Source organism: Dromiciops gliroides, chromosome 5 (assembly GCF_019393635.1).
Source record: "Dromiciops gliroides isolate mDroGli1 chromosome 5, mDroGli1.pri, whole genome shotgun sequence".
Lineage (NCBI taxonomy): Eukaryota > Metazoa > Chordata > Mammalia > Microbiotheria > Microbiotheriidae > Dromiciops > Dromiciops gliroides.
The window spans coordinates 278,793,141-278,810,551 of NC_057865.1; the positions used below are offsets into that span (position 1 = coordinate 278,793,141).

General features: G+C 42.5%; 1 protein-coding gene across 8 annotated transcripts in view; it reads left to right on the forward strand.

Annotated features, from left to right (window-relative positions):
• The window catches only part of MYBPC1 (myosin binding protein C1), a 103,653-nt gene that overhangs the window by 69,932 nt on the left and 16,310 nt on the right, over positions 1 to 17,411 (forward strand). For 4 of the 8 annotated variants that reach the window (XM_043966819.1, XM_043966822.1, XM_043966821.1 and 1 more), the window contains 8 exons: positions 1,833 to 1,966; positions 3,010 to 3,169; positions 5,379 to 5,483; positions 6,052 to 6,240; positions 10,824 to 10,958; positions 12,797 to 12,805; positions 15,019 to 15,072; positions 17,050 to 17,217. In XM_043966819.1, coding sequence (XP_043822754.1) covers positions 1,833 to 1,966; positions 3,010 to 3,169; positions 5,379 to 5,483; positions 6,052 to 6,240; positions 10,824 to 10,958; positions 12,797 to 12,805; positions 15,019 to 15,072; positions 17,050 to 17,217 — 954 coding nt within the window. The remainder of the gene's footprint in view (positions 1 to 1,832; positions 1,967 to 3,009; positions 3,170 to 5,378; positions 5,484 to 6,051; positions 6,241 to 10,823; positions 10,959 to 12,796; positions 12,806 to 15,018; positions 15,073 to 17,049; positions 17,218 to 17,411) is intronic. The other 4 variants (XM_043966820.1, XM_043966826.1, XM_043966823.1 and 1 more) reach the window with 2 other exon arrangements.

The following is a 17,411-nucleotide window of genomic DNA, read 5'->3' on the forward strand; positions in this document are numbered from 1 at the left end:
GTATCTAGAAAAATAGTTTGTTGGAAGCAGGAAACTTGAATTAATCAGAGGCAGCTGGGTGTTCTGACTATCTGCTTCCTTATTTCTATCATGTTCTTTTTAGTCCAAGGGTCATCTTCCTTGGCAGAGAAAATAGAAGCAAAATTAGGGTTGGGAATTCTGCCTTCTCTCCATTGTCTTGGGGGGGGGCGGCAATGAGTGTTAAGTGACTTGCCCAGGGTCACACACCTAGTAAGTGTCAAGTGTCTGAGATCAGATTTGAACTGAGGTCCTCCTGAATCCAGAGTCGATGCTTTATCCATACATTGTCTTTTATCACTGTAGTTCAGTGATATGAGCACTGGCCCTAGAGTCAGAGGCCTCTGCTTGTAAGCCCACCTTGGGTGCTCATGACCTGTATGACCTTGGGCCAGGTCACTTCCCTTCCCATGTTGTACTAGAGAGCCCCTGAGATCCCTTGCATCTTGGATCTGTAATCCCATGAGCAACAGGATGAGTACTTTTTGGTCTTTAGCATTCATTGTCATCCTCAGATCATATTGCTCTTGTCAGAATTCTTAAAGGATGGTGCCAAGCTTATGTAGTCACGCTCCATTACCAGCCCTTCTTCTACTTTCTAAACTTGTTTTGTTTTTACACCTAAGTTTGTCAAAGAGCTCATTGCGTGTACACATCAGTCTCTTAAGACAGCTTTCCCTTCTTCTTCTTCTTCTTCTTCTTCTTCTTCTTCTTCTTCTTCTTCTTCTTCTTCTTCTTCTTCTTCTTCTCCTTCTTCTTCTTCTTCTTCTTCTTCTTCTTCTTTCCCTTTTCCCCACATTGGAATACTATTTGTGTCTTCAGAATTTCATTCTTGATAACTTCACATCCTGCCTGGACTGATTTCTCCTGAATTTTAATCCCTGTAGTCCTACCCAGCCTGTATCTGAGTTCTTTGAATTCTGCTCCCCCAAAACTTGGATATCGAGCAGGCTGCACTCAGCTTCCCTTCCAAACCTTCTGAGATTGAGTGGCTGCATCTTCTTCAGCAACCTTGTGAGTCAAAGTGATTCCAGAGCACCAATTCCCCTCTCCACTTCCTCTACCTTAAGAAGAATAAAAGTATCTTAGAAGCAGTCCAATCATGTATCAGCTGCTTTTGTTTGTTTAGCAGAGAGAACACCCCAGCAAAAGGTGGGACAACTGAAATTTCCCATCACAATATCACTCCTTCAGGCCTGGCTTGTGATCTCTTTCCTAAACCCTCCAAAGTGGCCACAATTCTATCTATTCTCATGACAATGTGGCTTCTGTTCCTCCCTCTGTCGGCATTCACCGGTCTCCTCTCAGTCATCATCCATCACCTCTTGATTCTCACAGTGACTACAGATAGCTATAAATATTATCACTTCACAGATCAGAAAACTGAGGTTTAGAGAAAAGGTAAGACGTTTGCCTGTGGTTGATTAACTAGGAGGTAGAGACCTGGGTTTGGGGCTCTTGTGAGGACCGTGTCTTATTCACCTGTGTCTCACATGATATCTGCACAGCGCCTTGCATGCATTAGATATCCTGATGGAGCAGCGGGCCCATCTGTATGGGTGCTCCTTCTTCTAGCACCTCATGACTCATGACAGGGTCTTAGATCTAAAATTAGAGATACCTTAGAGGCCTTCAAGCCTACTCCCTTCATGTCATAGATGAGAAAACTGAGGCCCAGGGAGTTGAAGTGATGTGTCCAAGGCCACACAAGTCACGAGTATCAGAGAGAAGATTTGAACCCAGGTGCTCTGACTCCAGGAACGGTGCTTGGCCCAAGTGACAATGTAATATTAATGACCATATTTGATATTCAGATCCTCCTAAGATCTACCTGGATGGTCTAGATGCTGACAACACTGTCACCGTCATTGCGGGAAGCAAACTTCGCCTGGAGATCCCGGTCAGTGGAGAGCCGGCCCCCAAGGCCATGTGGAGCAGGGCAGACAAGGTACATCCCCTTTCTTAAAAGCTAAGTCTTTCATTAAGAGCTTCCCATTGCAAGTCAGTATAGCCAGTGAAACCTCCCTGGTAACTAGTTACATGTAAATGAACTACTCATAATGGATGGGACAGTCTGTGGCCTCAAATTTGGTACAGTCAGTATATGACAGATGAATTCCTTCGGGGAAAGTGAGGGAGCCCAGAAAAAAGAAAAAAGTGGTAAGTTTCTACTCAGTTGTGTCACTTTTTAAAAAGTAATCCTGGTTTGAAAACTGGCTGAAGCAGATTTAGATGATGAGTTTAAAATGGGGTGGTTTCATTTGAATCCAATCAGCCAATAATCAGCATTTGTCAAGGGTCTACTTAGTTCCTGAAACTTGAATTGTCCATGGATTTCATGGGGATTTTCTTTGCTCCATCTTTCTCACTCCTTACCTTATTGTAAAGATTTGCCTTTTGGAGGAAAAGTCACCCTATCAAACCAAAGGCATTACAACCAGGATGGATTCCTCATTTAAATCCACAGGAGAAAGATTTATTCCTCCTGGGGAACAGACCCATCAAGGACAAATCGACCCCCACCCCTGTGGATTGGGTGCCTCTGAGGGCCCCTCCTTGGCTGGGATTCTGAAACTGTGGAATTCAGATGAGCTCTTAATTCCCTTCCAGTCCTAAATTCCACAGAAAACAGATTTTATTTAACTCTCGGGTGGGATTTCTGAACTTTTCCTTTCCTGCCTTTCAAAGCATGGCCACACCCCCCAACTGATGGTCTTTGAGCTCTCCTGTCCATCAGTAGCAGGGACCTGGATTTGTTTGTGTTGGGCTCCTTCTAGCAGTGTCGCAAAGCCTACCGACCCCTCCTCAGAACCATGTTTTTAAGTAATTGAAAGAAATGTTCAATTTCAGTTAGAGGTCCTGAAACTAGAGAGACTATTTTTCCCCCATCTAAAAGGTAGACGCTAGATGAGGAACCCAGATAGTGTAGTCCTGGCGGATGTCTCCCTCTTTTGTGCAGAGTTGCCATTTTGTTTCTGTATTTTCTTCTAGCCGATCGCAGAGGGTGGGGGTCGGATACGAGCAGAATCTTATCCCGATAGTAGCACTTTGGTCATTGATGTAGCTGAAAGGGAAGACTCTGGCGTCTACAACATCAATCTCAAGAATGAAGCAGGAGAGGCGCACGCAAGCATCAAAATCAAGGTGGTTGGTAAGTTCTCCCCAGCAGTGAGGAGGCTCCAGCACCCAAGAGAGCCAATGTAAGTCAGGCATTGCTGTCTGGGGGCATTGAATGGGTCCCAGGCAACAAGATTGTGCTTGTTTGTTACACACCTTTTAAAGAGATGTGACCTCCTGGCAATAGTGGGATAGAGAGCCAGCCTTGGAACCAAGAAGTCTTGGGTTCAAGTTCTGTCTCTGACAAATTGTTGTTGGTCAGTCATTTTTCAGTCATGTCTGACTTTTCATGATCCCATTTAGGATTTTCTTGGCAAAAACATTGGAGTAGTTTGCCATTTCCAGATGAGGAAACTGAAGTAAACAGGGTGAAGTGACTTGCCCAGGGTCACACAGCTAGTCAGTGTCTGAAGCCAGATTTGAGCTCAGAGAGATGAGTCTTCCTGACTCCAGGCTCTGTGCACTCTGGTGGCCCCTGACCGTCCCTCGGACAAATACCGGGGAAGTCACAAAGCCTCTCGGTGTTCTAGCCAGGGTTTCTTAAACTCTTTCCACTTGTGACCCCTTTTCGATGGAAAAATTTTTACATGATTCCAGGTACATAGGGATATAAAATAGGCATACATAACCTTTCACTGTTTCCAAACTTTTCATTCAGTTATACAACCCCATATGGGATAGTGACCCACATTTTAAGAAGCTTTGTTCTAGGCAGCTCTCTAAGACAAAGTTAACAAATGACTGGTCACTCTATATCAGTGGAGGGAAATCACATTTAAACAAATGCCTTGGTTTCCACAGAATTAGTTAGCCCTGGCATCTTCATCTCAGGTGATTTGTGTCATGGTGACCACCTTGGGCCCCTTGGGACAGCAGCTTGAGTCCATCTGGGGCGAGAGAAATGGGATGGAGCTAGGGTGAAGGCAGAGAAAGAAGATGCAGGTGGTGCTGTCTGGGAGGGGGTGGGCTTGAAAAAATTCAGAAGAGGGCATGAAGCACCGCCCCTCCCAGGGCTGAGGGAGTTAGCTGCTGTTCTCCAGAGCATCTGTGACCTTCATTTTTGAGAAACAGTCCAGTGGCAAAAGTGTAAAGGGACTTAGATTTGGAGTCAGGACCCCAGCATCGCTCCTCCCCGGTGTGGGTTAGAAAGGCAGAGGGTCCAGCACAATGACCACAGGAGGAGGGCATCTTAGAGCACAGATTTGAATGCCACCTGCACTGTTTACTAGCCATGACAATGATCAGGCACTGAAGGTCTCTGGCTCGCATTCTCCTCATCTGTCATGAAAGGAAAAAGGGAGGGGGCGTTGTACTCAGTGATCACTAAGGTACCTCTCTTAGTTCTGTATCACTGATCCTTTAGGAAATAAGGCTGCAATTCTGATCGCTGGTGACATCATCACCAAAACACCCTTATAATTTCCTCAAAATCTAATTACTGAACAGACATTCCATCCCAAATAACTGGCGAGTAGGATCTAGTATCTATGATGGCCCTTGGCTGACTATCCTCTATCTGCTCAGAGAATTAGTCTCTTCTGCTTGTATCTCTATCTGAGCCTAAAAACAATAGAAAATGGTCTAGGATTGATCAATTCTTTGTTTCCTTGTCTGACTTTTGCTCTCAGATTATAAACCTCTTGAAGGCAGGACCTCTGTCTTGTTCATCTTTGCATGCCCCAACACCTACCACCACCCCTTGCATTATAGGTGTCCCTTTCTCCTTCTCCCTCTCTCTCTCTCTCCCCCCTCAAGACTTTATAACACTTACTCCACCAGTTTCTCAGATGAGGTCAATGACTCTCTCCAGAATCCTCCCAGATATAGATGCCATTTGCCCAAAGTAAGATGAAGACAAAACCAGAACTCAATCCCTCCTCATTCCTTTTCTCATTGCTTCTCCCCTCCTACTTTCTCACTGTTAGCAATTTTCCTTCCCTTTCCTTGTTCAATCTCTCCCCATTTACCAGCCATCCACACATTTGTCCCTTTTAGCAGATATTTTATTTTCCCTGGTTACTCAACAGGGAAAGAGAGGAAGTAAGGGATTCCAGCTTTTCTTTCATTTTAACTTCCTAGTTTTATTTCCTTTCCCTCCCCTCTCTTCCTATTTACTGAGGTTAGTTTATTGACTGCATTTAGTATCCTCATGATAAAAGTACCTTTAAGAAGTCTTATTAGTATGATTTTCATAGAAAAAGTTCTTTTCCACTTAACATTTTCCTCTGTTTTGTCTATCATAGATATCCCGGATCCTCCTATGGCACCCAATGTGTCAGATGTGGGAGATGACTGGTGCATAATGAACTGGGAGCCCCCAGCAAATGATGGCGGGTCCCCTATCCTAGGCAAGTGCATTGTGAGGAATAAATATAATTATCATATCATTTAAACATCATCACCTGTAAGATAAGATATTCCATTATGTAAGATGACACTGTTTTCCATCTTAAGTCTTACTCCAGTACCTCCCTATGTAACAGAGGCCTTCCAGTAGAGTTCCAAGTAAGGAGCCTGTGCTTATTACATACCTGTTATCTGAGGAGGAACTGGAACCAAGGTTGTTCATCGTAATTCATCTTTAGTGTTGCTTTCATTTGAATTATTGTAGTTATGGTGTGTGTTGTCTTGGTTCATCTCACTTTGCTCTGCATCAATTTATACAAGTCTTCACATGCTTCTCAGAGTTTCTCATGGCACAATAATATTCCATTACATTGATATGCCACCATTTGCTCATCTCCTTCTCAATAGATGGGCACTCACTTGATTTCCAGTGCATCTAGCTTGGAAGTACCAGATCCAAGGTTATATGGTTCATTGTAGAGAAAAACCTGTCTTCCAAGAAGCATCTTTGCCCCCCTGCATTGTAGCTTGCAGAGAGACCCTTTAACTCGCATACTGTTCTTCCCACAGGATACTTTATCGAAAGGAAAAAAAAACAGAGCTCTAGGTGGATGAGGCTGAATTTTGATCTCATCAAAGAAACGACATTTGAGCCCAAGAAAATGATTGAAGGTGTTGCCTATGAGGTCCGGATATTTGCTGTGAATGCCATTGGCATCTCCAAGCCCAGCATGCCTTCCAAGCCTTTTGTTCCCTTAGGTGAGTAAAGAGGGGTGTGTCTTTGTTGAGATAATTACCCCAATAGGAAAATAAGCCTATGGAAGCATTTGTTCAAGATTTTGACTTCTTCATAAAATAGAAGGGGATGAAAACAGGGTTATAGGAGGATAATAGAATACTTTCAGACATTTATATCTGCTGAAATGAGAAAGAACTCCTATATGGGTTTGGATAATAGCAGCGTGCATCTATTTAGGATTTTCAAGTTTACAAAGGATTTCATAGACACCATCTTCTTTGGTCCTCATTTCAGCCCTGCAAGTTAGGTATTATTATCCCCATTTCACAGATGAGAAAGTTGAGATTTAAGAAAGTTGAATACCTTACCCATGGTCACATAACTAGTGAGTATAACAAACAGGATTCAAACCCACGTTTCTCCTGACCTTAGATCCAACATTCTTTCCACTGTGTCATGTGGCCTCCATAAAGCAGGCCTAATAATTTTCCCTATCCCCACTGAAAAGTGCAGGTCTCCTATGAATCACCAGACTGTCGTCCAATTGTCCTCTGTGATAGACCAACCCTATGATTGAGTGCACAGGGTATGACCAGGGAAGGGGTGACACTGAGACCTTCAATCCCTTGGGAAAGACCCTTTATTTTCTCCACTTACTGCAATGGGAAAGGGAGAGGAGAAGGGGAATTTCTTTAATTTTATCTCTCTCCTTTTCCCCCCAAATTGTATTTCCATCTCATACTCACTTTTTCTATTTATTTTGGTTTTTATTTCCACTGGTTAGCTTGCTGACTGCAGTCCAGTATCCTTATGTTAAAGGCACCTAGGAACAACATTTTCTTTATTGAATTCCATAGAAAAAGTTCTTTTTAATTTAACATTTTTCTCTACATTATGTCATACATATCCTTGATCCTTCCTTGGCACCCAGTGGTCAAGTTGGAGTTGCAAGCTCATTTTTATTCTCTCCTAATCTGAAATCAGTTCTCATTCTTTGATTCAATGGTATGACAACACTTTTTTTATTTAATTGAGAGAGGAAACAGATCTTGAAAAGTGAGCCCCGTTACTTTGTGGATAATCCAATATACATTACATGTTGGACAAAAAAAACTGTAGATAAGGAAATAGATGATAAAAATCTTTCCATTGATATACATATGCTGCCAATTGATGCCCCAATTTAGAAGCCATTCAGTGAAAATGTTTTCACTTTGAATATACAGGATTCTGGGAAATTCCCTCAGGGTAATCCAAGTTATTAAGCCTTTCAGTCAAATATAAAAATATAAATTTAATTAATTGCAGTCAATTAAAAATATAGATTCAAGATACCTATAGTTATTAAACCAATCAGTTAAACATAAAAACACAGATAAGACCATTGACTTGTTAGTTGTTCAGTCATTTTTTAGTTGTTTCCTACTGTTTTCTTGGCAAAAATACTGAAGTGGTTTGCCATTTCCTTCTCTAATTCATTTTACAGATGAGGAAACTGAGGCAAACAGGATTTAGTGGCTCCCCCAGGATCACATAGCTAGGAAGTGTCTGAGGCCAGATTTGAACTCAGGAAGATGATTCTGACTCCAGGCTCAGCACTCTCTGCATTGTGCCACCTAGCTGCCTTGACTTGTTAGAGCAAAAATCAAAATTGATACCAAATTAGAAGAATAAAAATGAAATAATTTCATGTGCAATTAAAAAAGCTCCATCTCAACCAATTTAAACCATTTCTTGACACTGAAAAAATGGAAAATGTTTTTTATTTTTAAGGACTGTCATCCTTGATATAAATTAGTCACCATAAAGAGGCTAAAAGACCCAGAAACCATCTCAGCCAGCAAATGATTGGCCTCTTTGCCAACCAGAGAGATGTAGAAATGGCAGCACCACTTTATTTTATTTTTTTAATCCTTGGGGGGGGGATGGGCAATAAGGTTTAAGTGATTTTCCCAGGGTCACACAGATAGTAAGTGTCAAGTTCTGAATTTGGATTTGAACTCAGGTCCTCCTGAATCCAGGGCCAGTGCTTTATACACTGAGCCACCTAGCTGCCCTCAGCAGCACCACTTTAGTATTTAAACTCCTTTGTAAGATGAGTAATCAGTAGAAGGAAAGACAAATTTATTAAGTTTGGTGAGAATTAACTATAATTAAGCCAGATCATTCTGAGACCATTTAAAAGTGAAACAGGAAGAACAAATAGCTAAAAATGGAAAAGAACTGCCAAGATTTTTATAATAAATTATTTTCTTTATTACCACAGTTGGACATCAGTATTCTTCCAGCGATGCTAAATGACTACCAACCATGGAATACCAGTCTCCAAAGAATTAAAGTTGTATATCACCCAAAAAGCAAATAATCATCCTGAGTAGAATGTGGCGAACATCTTGGGCAATCAGTAAATGTCTCAAAATTTAGCTCAATTTCAACTTTTATGGTGCACCCACTCTGTAATTAGCATTGTGAGAAATAGAATTGTGTAATGGGTAGAGGGCTGAACTTGGAGTCAGGGAGACTTGGGTTCAAACCCACCTTTGATACTTAATGTGTCACCATAATGAATCTCTCGGAGTCTGTTTCCTCATGTGTAAAATTTTAAAAATATAAAATGTAAAATATTCCCTCCCTCCTTTATAGGGTTGTTGTGAGATTCAAATTTATACACACACACACATATATGCACACATGCACACGAGCACGTGTGTATTATAGTGCTAGACTTGAAGTCAAGAAGACCTCTAACACTTTTTAGCTCTATGATAATGGGCAAGTCACTTCAACCTTTTTGTGGCTAAGGAAATGCCCTAAGTCTATAAGTGATTGAAAGTTGCTATCTGCAGCAGATGGAAAAAATTCCGACGGAAACAAAATTACTTGTCTTTAATGTGTAGTTATTCTATTGCTGTGGCCAAAGTTGCATAAGATGTTAAGAAGTCTGTGGTACAGTTACAGTTTCCTCCTCTTGGGGAGCCTCCAATCTTTTGGTGAAGACAAATATTTGCACGTGGATCTCTTAGTGAAGTCTCCTACTAAGGTCTCTTCTATCCCTAGAATTTGTATTCCTTTTTTTTTTGGGGGGGGGGGCGGGGCAATGAGGGTTAAGTGACTTGCCCAGGGTCACACAGCTAGTAAGTGTCAAGTGTCTGAGGCCGGATTTGGACTCAGTTCCTCCTGAATCCAGGACTGGTGCTTTATCCACTGTGCCACCCACCTGCCCCCCTAGAATTCTTAACTTCTGGAATCCAGCTCACTTGTTCATTAAAAGAGGTGGGGGCACGGGGCAGCTAGGTGGTGCCGTGGATAAAGCACTAGCCCTGGATTCAGGAGGAACTGAGTTCAAATCCGACCTCAGACACTTGACACTTACTAGCTGTGTGACCCTGGGCAAGTCACTTAACCCCCATTGTCCCACAAAAATTTAAAAAATTAAATAAAAAGGTGGGGGCAATCAGGGAGAGACACAAGAAACCCGGCTGGCAGATTCAGAGCTGAAAAGGACCTGACAGGTCATCCAGCTCAAACCCTCCCTGAAACATAAGGTGATGATGATGGTCTGGCTTCACTCAATACTTCCCAGTGAAGTCAGTTCAATGGCCTTCCTGAAGTTGAGCTGGAATCTATTTCCCTACAATTTCTGCCCATTTGTCCTGCTGCTGTCCTCCAGCACCAAGCAGAACTTTGACATGAGGGCCTTTCAAATATTTGAACACAGCAATCACATCCTCCCTGGGCCTTCATTTCCCTCTGTACTCATGCCAAGTCCTTGTAGAGATTTTGTTTTTACTTTAATAGGCATTTTTATTTAAAGTTTTGAGTTCTAAATTCTCTTTTCCTCCCCCCTCCCAGAGCCAGTAAACAATCTGATGTGCAATTATGCCTTGTAGAGTTTTTAAGAATTGTATTTCATAAGAACCATTACTTTCATGAGTCAGTAAATGATAGTCTGCTGTCACTTATGCATTGCTCAGACAATTTCTAGAGGATTGTGTTCAATCCTGGGCATTACAGTTTACAAAAGACATTGATAAGCTTGGGAAAAAATCACAATGGCAACAAGCATAGGGAAAGCCTTGATCCCACCCTGTCTTTTGAGGACTAGTTGAAGTAACCAGGCATATTTAGAAGGGGTGCGAGGAGATGCGTTTGCTGTCTACAACCATCTACGTGTATTTGAAGGCTTGGTGTGTGGAAGTGGGGTCAGGCTTGTTCTGTTTGACTCCAGGTCCAGGAGTAACAGGGGAAGTTGCTAAGAAGCAAACTTGGGTATTGTGTTGGGGAAGTTTGGCCAACAATCACAGCTGCCCACAAGTGGAATGGTCAATCTCAGAGGGGAGTGGAGGCTGGAGAAAAGCATGACAACAAATCTTGTAAAAAAAATGTTTTTAAAAGTCTCCCCCATTGTAGGTATCCAAGCAGAAGCTGGATGACTACCGGTTTGTCAGGGAGATTCCTTTCAGGTGGGGGGAGAGGTGGACCACAGGGCAGCTGAGTTCCCTTCTGACTCCAAAGTCCTGTGATTCTGCGAGCTCTCATGTAATGGGCTTTTTCTTCTCTCTCTCTCTCTCTCTCTCTCTCTCTCTCTCTCTCTCTCTTTCAGCTGTAACCAGCCCGCCTACTCTTCTGGCTGTTGACTCCGTAACTGATAGCACTGTAACGATGAAATGGAGGCCCCCAGACCAGATTGGAGCTGCAGGTTTAGACGGCTATGTTGTAGAGTATTGCTTTGAAGGAAGTAAGTAACAGCAGTGACAGCCGTCACTGGGGAGACCATGTTTTCCGCCCCCTTGGGAGATGATCTCTTTCATACTAAGGATAAGGCTGAACCGAATTCTTAAAACAAAACAAAACAGCAATTATAAGGAATAAAATGTAGTTCTTCCGGGATGTATTCTTAATTAGCCCTGCCTATATTGATTAGCTGGCACCCCCCAATAAGCCTTCTCCTAGCAAGCCAGTGCTTGCTATTTTAGCAAGGCAATTTTAGGACTCATGGTCCTTTCATTAATGGAAGTGGTTCTTCCACAAGATAACCAATGTTTGTTTAGGATGAATGGATTGGATAACCCTACCATGAATTGTGCTTCAGGGAAAGAGCTCTGCATTTGTAAATAAATGATCAGGATTTGAATCCTGGTTCTGCCACCTGTCTGACCAGGGACAAGTCACTTCTTTTCTTTGAGCCTCAGTTTTCTTATCTGTAACATTAAGGGATTGAACTAGTTTACTTCCAAGGCTCATTCCAGCTCTAAATCTATGATCCTAAGAGATTAAGATATTATTAATAAGATATTAATTAATAAGATATTAGCCTGACTGCCCACCCCCAGTAATACCCCCAGGCGGTGAGCCACTGACTCTTGTGGAAGGACTTCACACTGAACTGAACTTCTCGGTCCTTTACAGCATAAACAAACAATAAGGAACTATAAAAAACAAACAAACAAACAATTTTTTAAAAAGCTCTTTCTCAGTATGTAAAGTTGACAGCCTTGTGTCCTGACAGTCAATGATTCAGTCCCTGATCAATATACATTGTCTTGTGCCTTGGGGATAGAAGTCACCCTTAAGAACAGGAGGGGAGAGAGAAGTGGTGGGGGCTGGCGGGGAGGGAAGAAGGGAGAAACACAGAACCAAGAGGCAGGGAACATAGAGACAAATGGTTGGGAAAGCACAAAGCAGAGCACTTCCTACAACCCAAGGTGTTATGGGATAGGAACCCAGCCTCCTGGGCTGCATCCTTGTCAAGAGCCAAAGACAGACATGGAAGTCAAGTGCAGAAATCAAGGAGGTGCTCTGGTCTAAGTAGGGTAAGCAAACCTGGTCTCCTAGATTCCTTCTTTATTTTAGATCTTAGGTAAGTATCCCATCAGAGAAGCTTACTAACTTTTCTATGAAAACAGGAGAAATGTTTAAAATTCAGCATCTTTGAATAGTTCCTGGACCCAAGAATCTCAAAACTTGTCAGATGGGGAGGATTATCGATGCAAAGATTCGGGGGGGGGGGGTTGGATGGAGACTTACAGAGAAGAAAATTCTTGTGCAGAGAAACTTCGTGAAGAAATCCCCATCCCCAGGATTAGAGCACCCCTGGAAATGGTCATTTCTGGCCAGGAGTGAAGAACGGATGGGGATGAGATGAAGTCCCAGTCAAGCGGGTTTCTGCTGTCATGTGTGCTTCTCACCCTGAGATCTGCCCTAGTACTTCAATACCAGGAAGATGTCATCCTGAATGAAAGGGGGAAACTATAGGAAAGTGTCCAGGAAGGTAGAGGGACCACAACCTAGGAGCTCTACCACACCACCCCAAGCTCCCGTGGCATTGTAAATGCACACAAGATGCTTTGGGTGACCTGACTTCTTGAAGGCCTCTCAGGGTTGGCGCACCGAAATTCCAATTCTTGCAACATTTCAGATAACCCTGAACTTCTTCCCCCCCTCCTGCCCCATTTATAATAATATCAACAACTAACCATAGAGAATTGTTCAGTCTTATGTTTGATGTGGCCACTGACCACAGATGTTTGTGTTGTATGAAATAGAGCAAATTCTTTACTCTTTTCTTTCCGATAGGTTTAAAATGTAAGAAGATGCCACAAAATGATAGCTGGCTGTCATTTTGGTGTTACCCACCTTTAGATAAAATACAATGGAATGTATTTTACATAATTTTGCGTGTGATCTGTGTAGATACATATGCATATATATGCCCATATATACATATGTATATGTACACAGTCATTATTATGTATCTATCCCCTCCCCCCCATAACATGACTTTGGAATCAGCTGTCTCTGAAAGTTTAACGTCTATATCTTTCTATTTTCTTCTTGTGGTCTTTTCTTTCTCTATTTGGCTGCCATGTTCTTCAGTCTCTCAATGGCTGTGTTCTCCCAAACTAATTTTTTTTCTATAATGTTTTAATGCTTTTGGAAAAGATCAGATTTTATTCTATAAGAGAAACCTTTGTTTATAAGATGGTGTGTTATTTCTGGCTCTGCCTTTCTCTTGTTTATGCCTGCCGCCGTATTTTCTTCTTTCTTCTACCAGTTTTCTTTTCCCTTTTGCATTGTTTATGGTGTTCCTTTCTGTTTTATATGGTGTTCATTCCCTTGCCTCACCACCTGCCCATTCCCAACACTTTCTTTTTTTTTATTCTTCCTTAAAGCGATTTACTTATCAAGGGGGTTGGAGATTTTACTATTTTTATCCCCTCCTTCCTCTTGCTTCATTTCTATTCTGCTTCCTCTTGTTCCCTCCTTCCCCACATTTATCGTTAATTTGATCATTTCTCCTTTGTTTTCTTTTCGCTCTCCTATTTTCACTCCCTCTTCACCTGTCCTTCTCCTCTTTTTGGTCACCAAGAATATAAAAGACCCACTCGACAGGCAGTTGGTGCGATCTCTTTCTTTTAGGACTTTACCTACTTCTCTGTCTCAGATGCAAGAAAATTCCTGTTCCTGAGTCCTTCTCCCCCTCATATCCTCAGGCCCATAGGCCATCAATAAAACCATCCTTCCCCCCCTTTCCCATCTGGAACATGGGAGCTGAGAATTCACTTGCTTTCTTGGGAGTTGCAACCAGTCCAACAAGAGAAGTACTGGCTATGAACCGCCAACCACTGCTTGCTATATAGTCTGGGAGGCTTTCTAGCTCCTTTGGAAATTCAGACCCTGGTGTCATTACTGAAGGGTGGGCTGGAAATGAAGGCCTATGGCTTCATCCTTTGATACTGGGACCTGAGAGAATCCTTAGAGAACCCACAGGAGTGCTATGGTCCCTGAGGGGCTTTGGGACCACCCATGGGCCTATATTGTTTTTCTGTGACTTCCTATTGGCCCCATGACATCCCTAGAAAGAAAAGAGAGTGACAATTCAGGCAGGGAATTCCAGACTAGGGACAGGGATAGGTCTCCCATGCACCCAGCCTCTGTGCCAAGACTAAGAAGGTCTCTCTTCCCCTGGTTCTATATTTTCAGAGGGATAGAGGAAGAGCTATAAATCATCTCTATCACACTCTTGGCAAACCTTAAAGCACTCTATGTTTGGTCTAACCAAGAGGCAGTATGGGGTAGTGGATAGAGACTCGGCCTCAAAGCCACGAAGAAGACCCAGTTTTAAGTCCAGCCTCTGACACACGCTGATTGTGTGACCTCATAGAAGTGACAGCTTCTCAGCACTCTAGGTAGATCCCTCCACCTGGGAGAGTTGCAGAGACAGTGCCAGCCTACATTGGTAGAGGGAGTTTCCTTACCTAGGAGCTCCCGGTGTGAATGAAGTCCCAGTTCCAGTCTCTTTTCCCAATTATTATTATCATTATTATGAAAGAGTAGAAGAAAAGGTCCGGAACAAAGAATAGAGATGAACATGACACAAACAAAATGTCTGGGGAGGCTGGGTCGCTTCACTCCCTTGCTCACCTGGGACTCTCCTTCAGTCTGTGGGTGTTCTTATCTCTTACTCTATGTGCTTGGAGGTGCCTCAGCCTCCCATCTTCTCCCCTTCACTTTTCCTTCTCTCTTGCCCTTCTTCACTGTGGCTGGGGCCTCAGGCTCAGAGTGACCCTGAGTATGCAAGTATTCCTCCTCAGTGGCTACCCACTGGATAGCAAACTTGACCTCACAAGAACTCTGCCCAGAAACTCGATGTCTCTCTCCTGATCACTTCCCTGAAGATGGATATCTTTGCACACTTTGCATTACTTACTAACAGAGAATGCTAACTACTGATACAATACTCCTCTTTGTGTGAAAGTGGGTGTCTTGGATTAATTTTAATGATGACCTCTTACAAGGTACATCGGCCAAAGAGTCTGATGAAAAGGGGGAGGCTACGTATGATCTCTCAGGTACAGTATTCCGTGAAAGCATGAAGCTTCTTTTTACTCTGTGGTATAGACATCGGGGAATGATTCATGACTAAGAGTGAAATTAACTGACCCTCTCTTTGCCATCTCCACATAAAGGATCCCCTAGAAGTCAGGGGAAACGTTTAGGAACCTAAGACTTCCAAGCCAATCCTTACACAGCCAATGGGAACATAACTGCAAAGAACAGTGTGGAAACTAGAATGTTTGCAACCATCTTTCCCCAGTCCACACCCCACAGCTAAGGATGGGCCAACAACTTACTTGGTGCTGGGGGGCAGGGTTAGGGGTGGAGCGGGGGAACCTTGAAATGTCTGAGCTTCTTAGGCAGAGAGGAAAAAAAGAGCACTGGTTTTTGTTTTGTTTTTTTGGGTTTTTTTGCGGGGTAATGGGGGTTAAGTGACTTGCCCAGGGTCACACAGCTAGTAAGTGTCAAGTGTCTGAGGCTGGATTTGAACTCAGGTACTCCTGACTCCAGGGCCGGTGCTTTATCCACTGCGCCACCTAGCCGCTGCCCCCCCCCCCAGAGCACTGGTTTTTTGTTTTGTTTTGTTTTGTTTTATGAGATATTTTATTTTTTCCGTTACATGTAAAGATAGTTCTCAACTTTTGTTTATACATGCTTTACAATTTCAGATTTTTCTCCCTCCCTCCCCTCCCTCCCCCCCTCCCCTAGACAGCAGGTAATCTGATATAGGTTATATCTATATATCTCTATACATATACATATAGATAGATAGATAGATAGATAGATAGATAGATAGATAGATAGATAGATAGATAGATAGATAGATAGATAGATAGATAGATACACACACCCAGGTTAACTGAAGAGCACTGGTTTTTAAGACAGGGGATTTGGATTCAAATAACAGCTCTTCAATTTACCACCTGTGTGACCTTAGGTAAGGTGCTTAACCTCTAGGCTTCAGGTATGTCATCTATACAATGAGGAAGCTGGACTTGGTCATCTCTAAGGTTCTATCTAGCTTTAAAGCTGAGATGCTCTGAATTCTACCCAATACAAATCTACTAGCTGGTCTAGGGACCAACTGTTCTCCTCACCAATAGTCTTCAATCTGATTCCCTACCTAATATTTGAGTCTCAGTGATGGAATGCAGAGATTACACAACTGTTTGAAACTATAAATTATGCTGATGCCTTCATCATCCATATCAGGACTTTTTAATTGCTTTCTGAGTTTTTATGAATACAAATGGCTAAGTGGAATGCTCATATCAGTTATTATCAAACCACACAGAGAAAACTATTGGAAAATACAATAGGATACCCTTCTGGCATGTCCTTTTGTGGTAGGCACAACCCTAAGGTCTTCAAATGCCATGCCAAACCGATTCTGGCAGGACCTACTGAGCTGGAATACATTGAGTACAGGCCTGGTTCTAGACTGTCTCTATCTCCCAATAGCCAGTCTAAATCAGGTGCCAGGTTAGCCACAGGCACTAATTTTTTTAGACATATTAATTTTTAGTGACCATCTGCCAAGTCCCAGAGGGGTCACTGGTGGAGGTTGCACTCACACCAGTGAAATAACAGATTCAGTTCAATTCTTCAGGCATTTATGAAGAGGCTACTATGTGCAAGGTACTGTGCATGTGCACATAAATGGGAATACAAAGACAAAAACAAAATAGCCCTTGCCCTCATGGAGCTTACGTTCTGCTCTTAAACCATAGCTGCTACTATAGATTTGAATGTGAACACTGTATAGCCAGAAAATTAGGGGAGAGACCCTAAAATTAAACAATTTTAATGCCATTTTTCCATTTAAATTTGAAAACTGTCTAGCCATTTTCTCTGAGTCTGGACCCAAAGTCTCATGCCCTAATTTCATGATTGATAAGGAAATGCAATTTTGAGATTTCAGGTTAACTATTGTATGAGAATAACTGGAGAATTCTCCCCTCTTTCTTCTTCCTTTCTTTTTAACTCATTAGCGGAGGACTGGATAGTGGCCAACCCAGAACTGACGGACAAAACTAAATTCACCATCACTGGTCTTCCAACGGATGCAAAAATCTTTGTGAGAGTAAAAGCTGTGAATGCTGCTGGTGCCAGTGAACCTAAATATTATGGACAACCCATCCTAGTCAAGGAGATTATTGGTAAATTATGACAATTTTTTATTTCTGTTCCTTCCCTTCCTCTGTTCTTTCCCCCTCTCTTCTACCCCTTCACCATCTTAAATCTTGTGATTTCTATCCTTAAATGATATAATTACCAATGACTCCCAGGAGTTAGAAAGCAAAGAACCATGGACCTCTGTTCAAAATGAAAGAGCACCAGTCCTGAGTGAAAA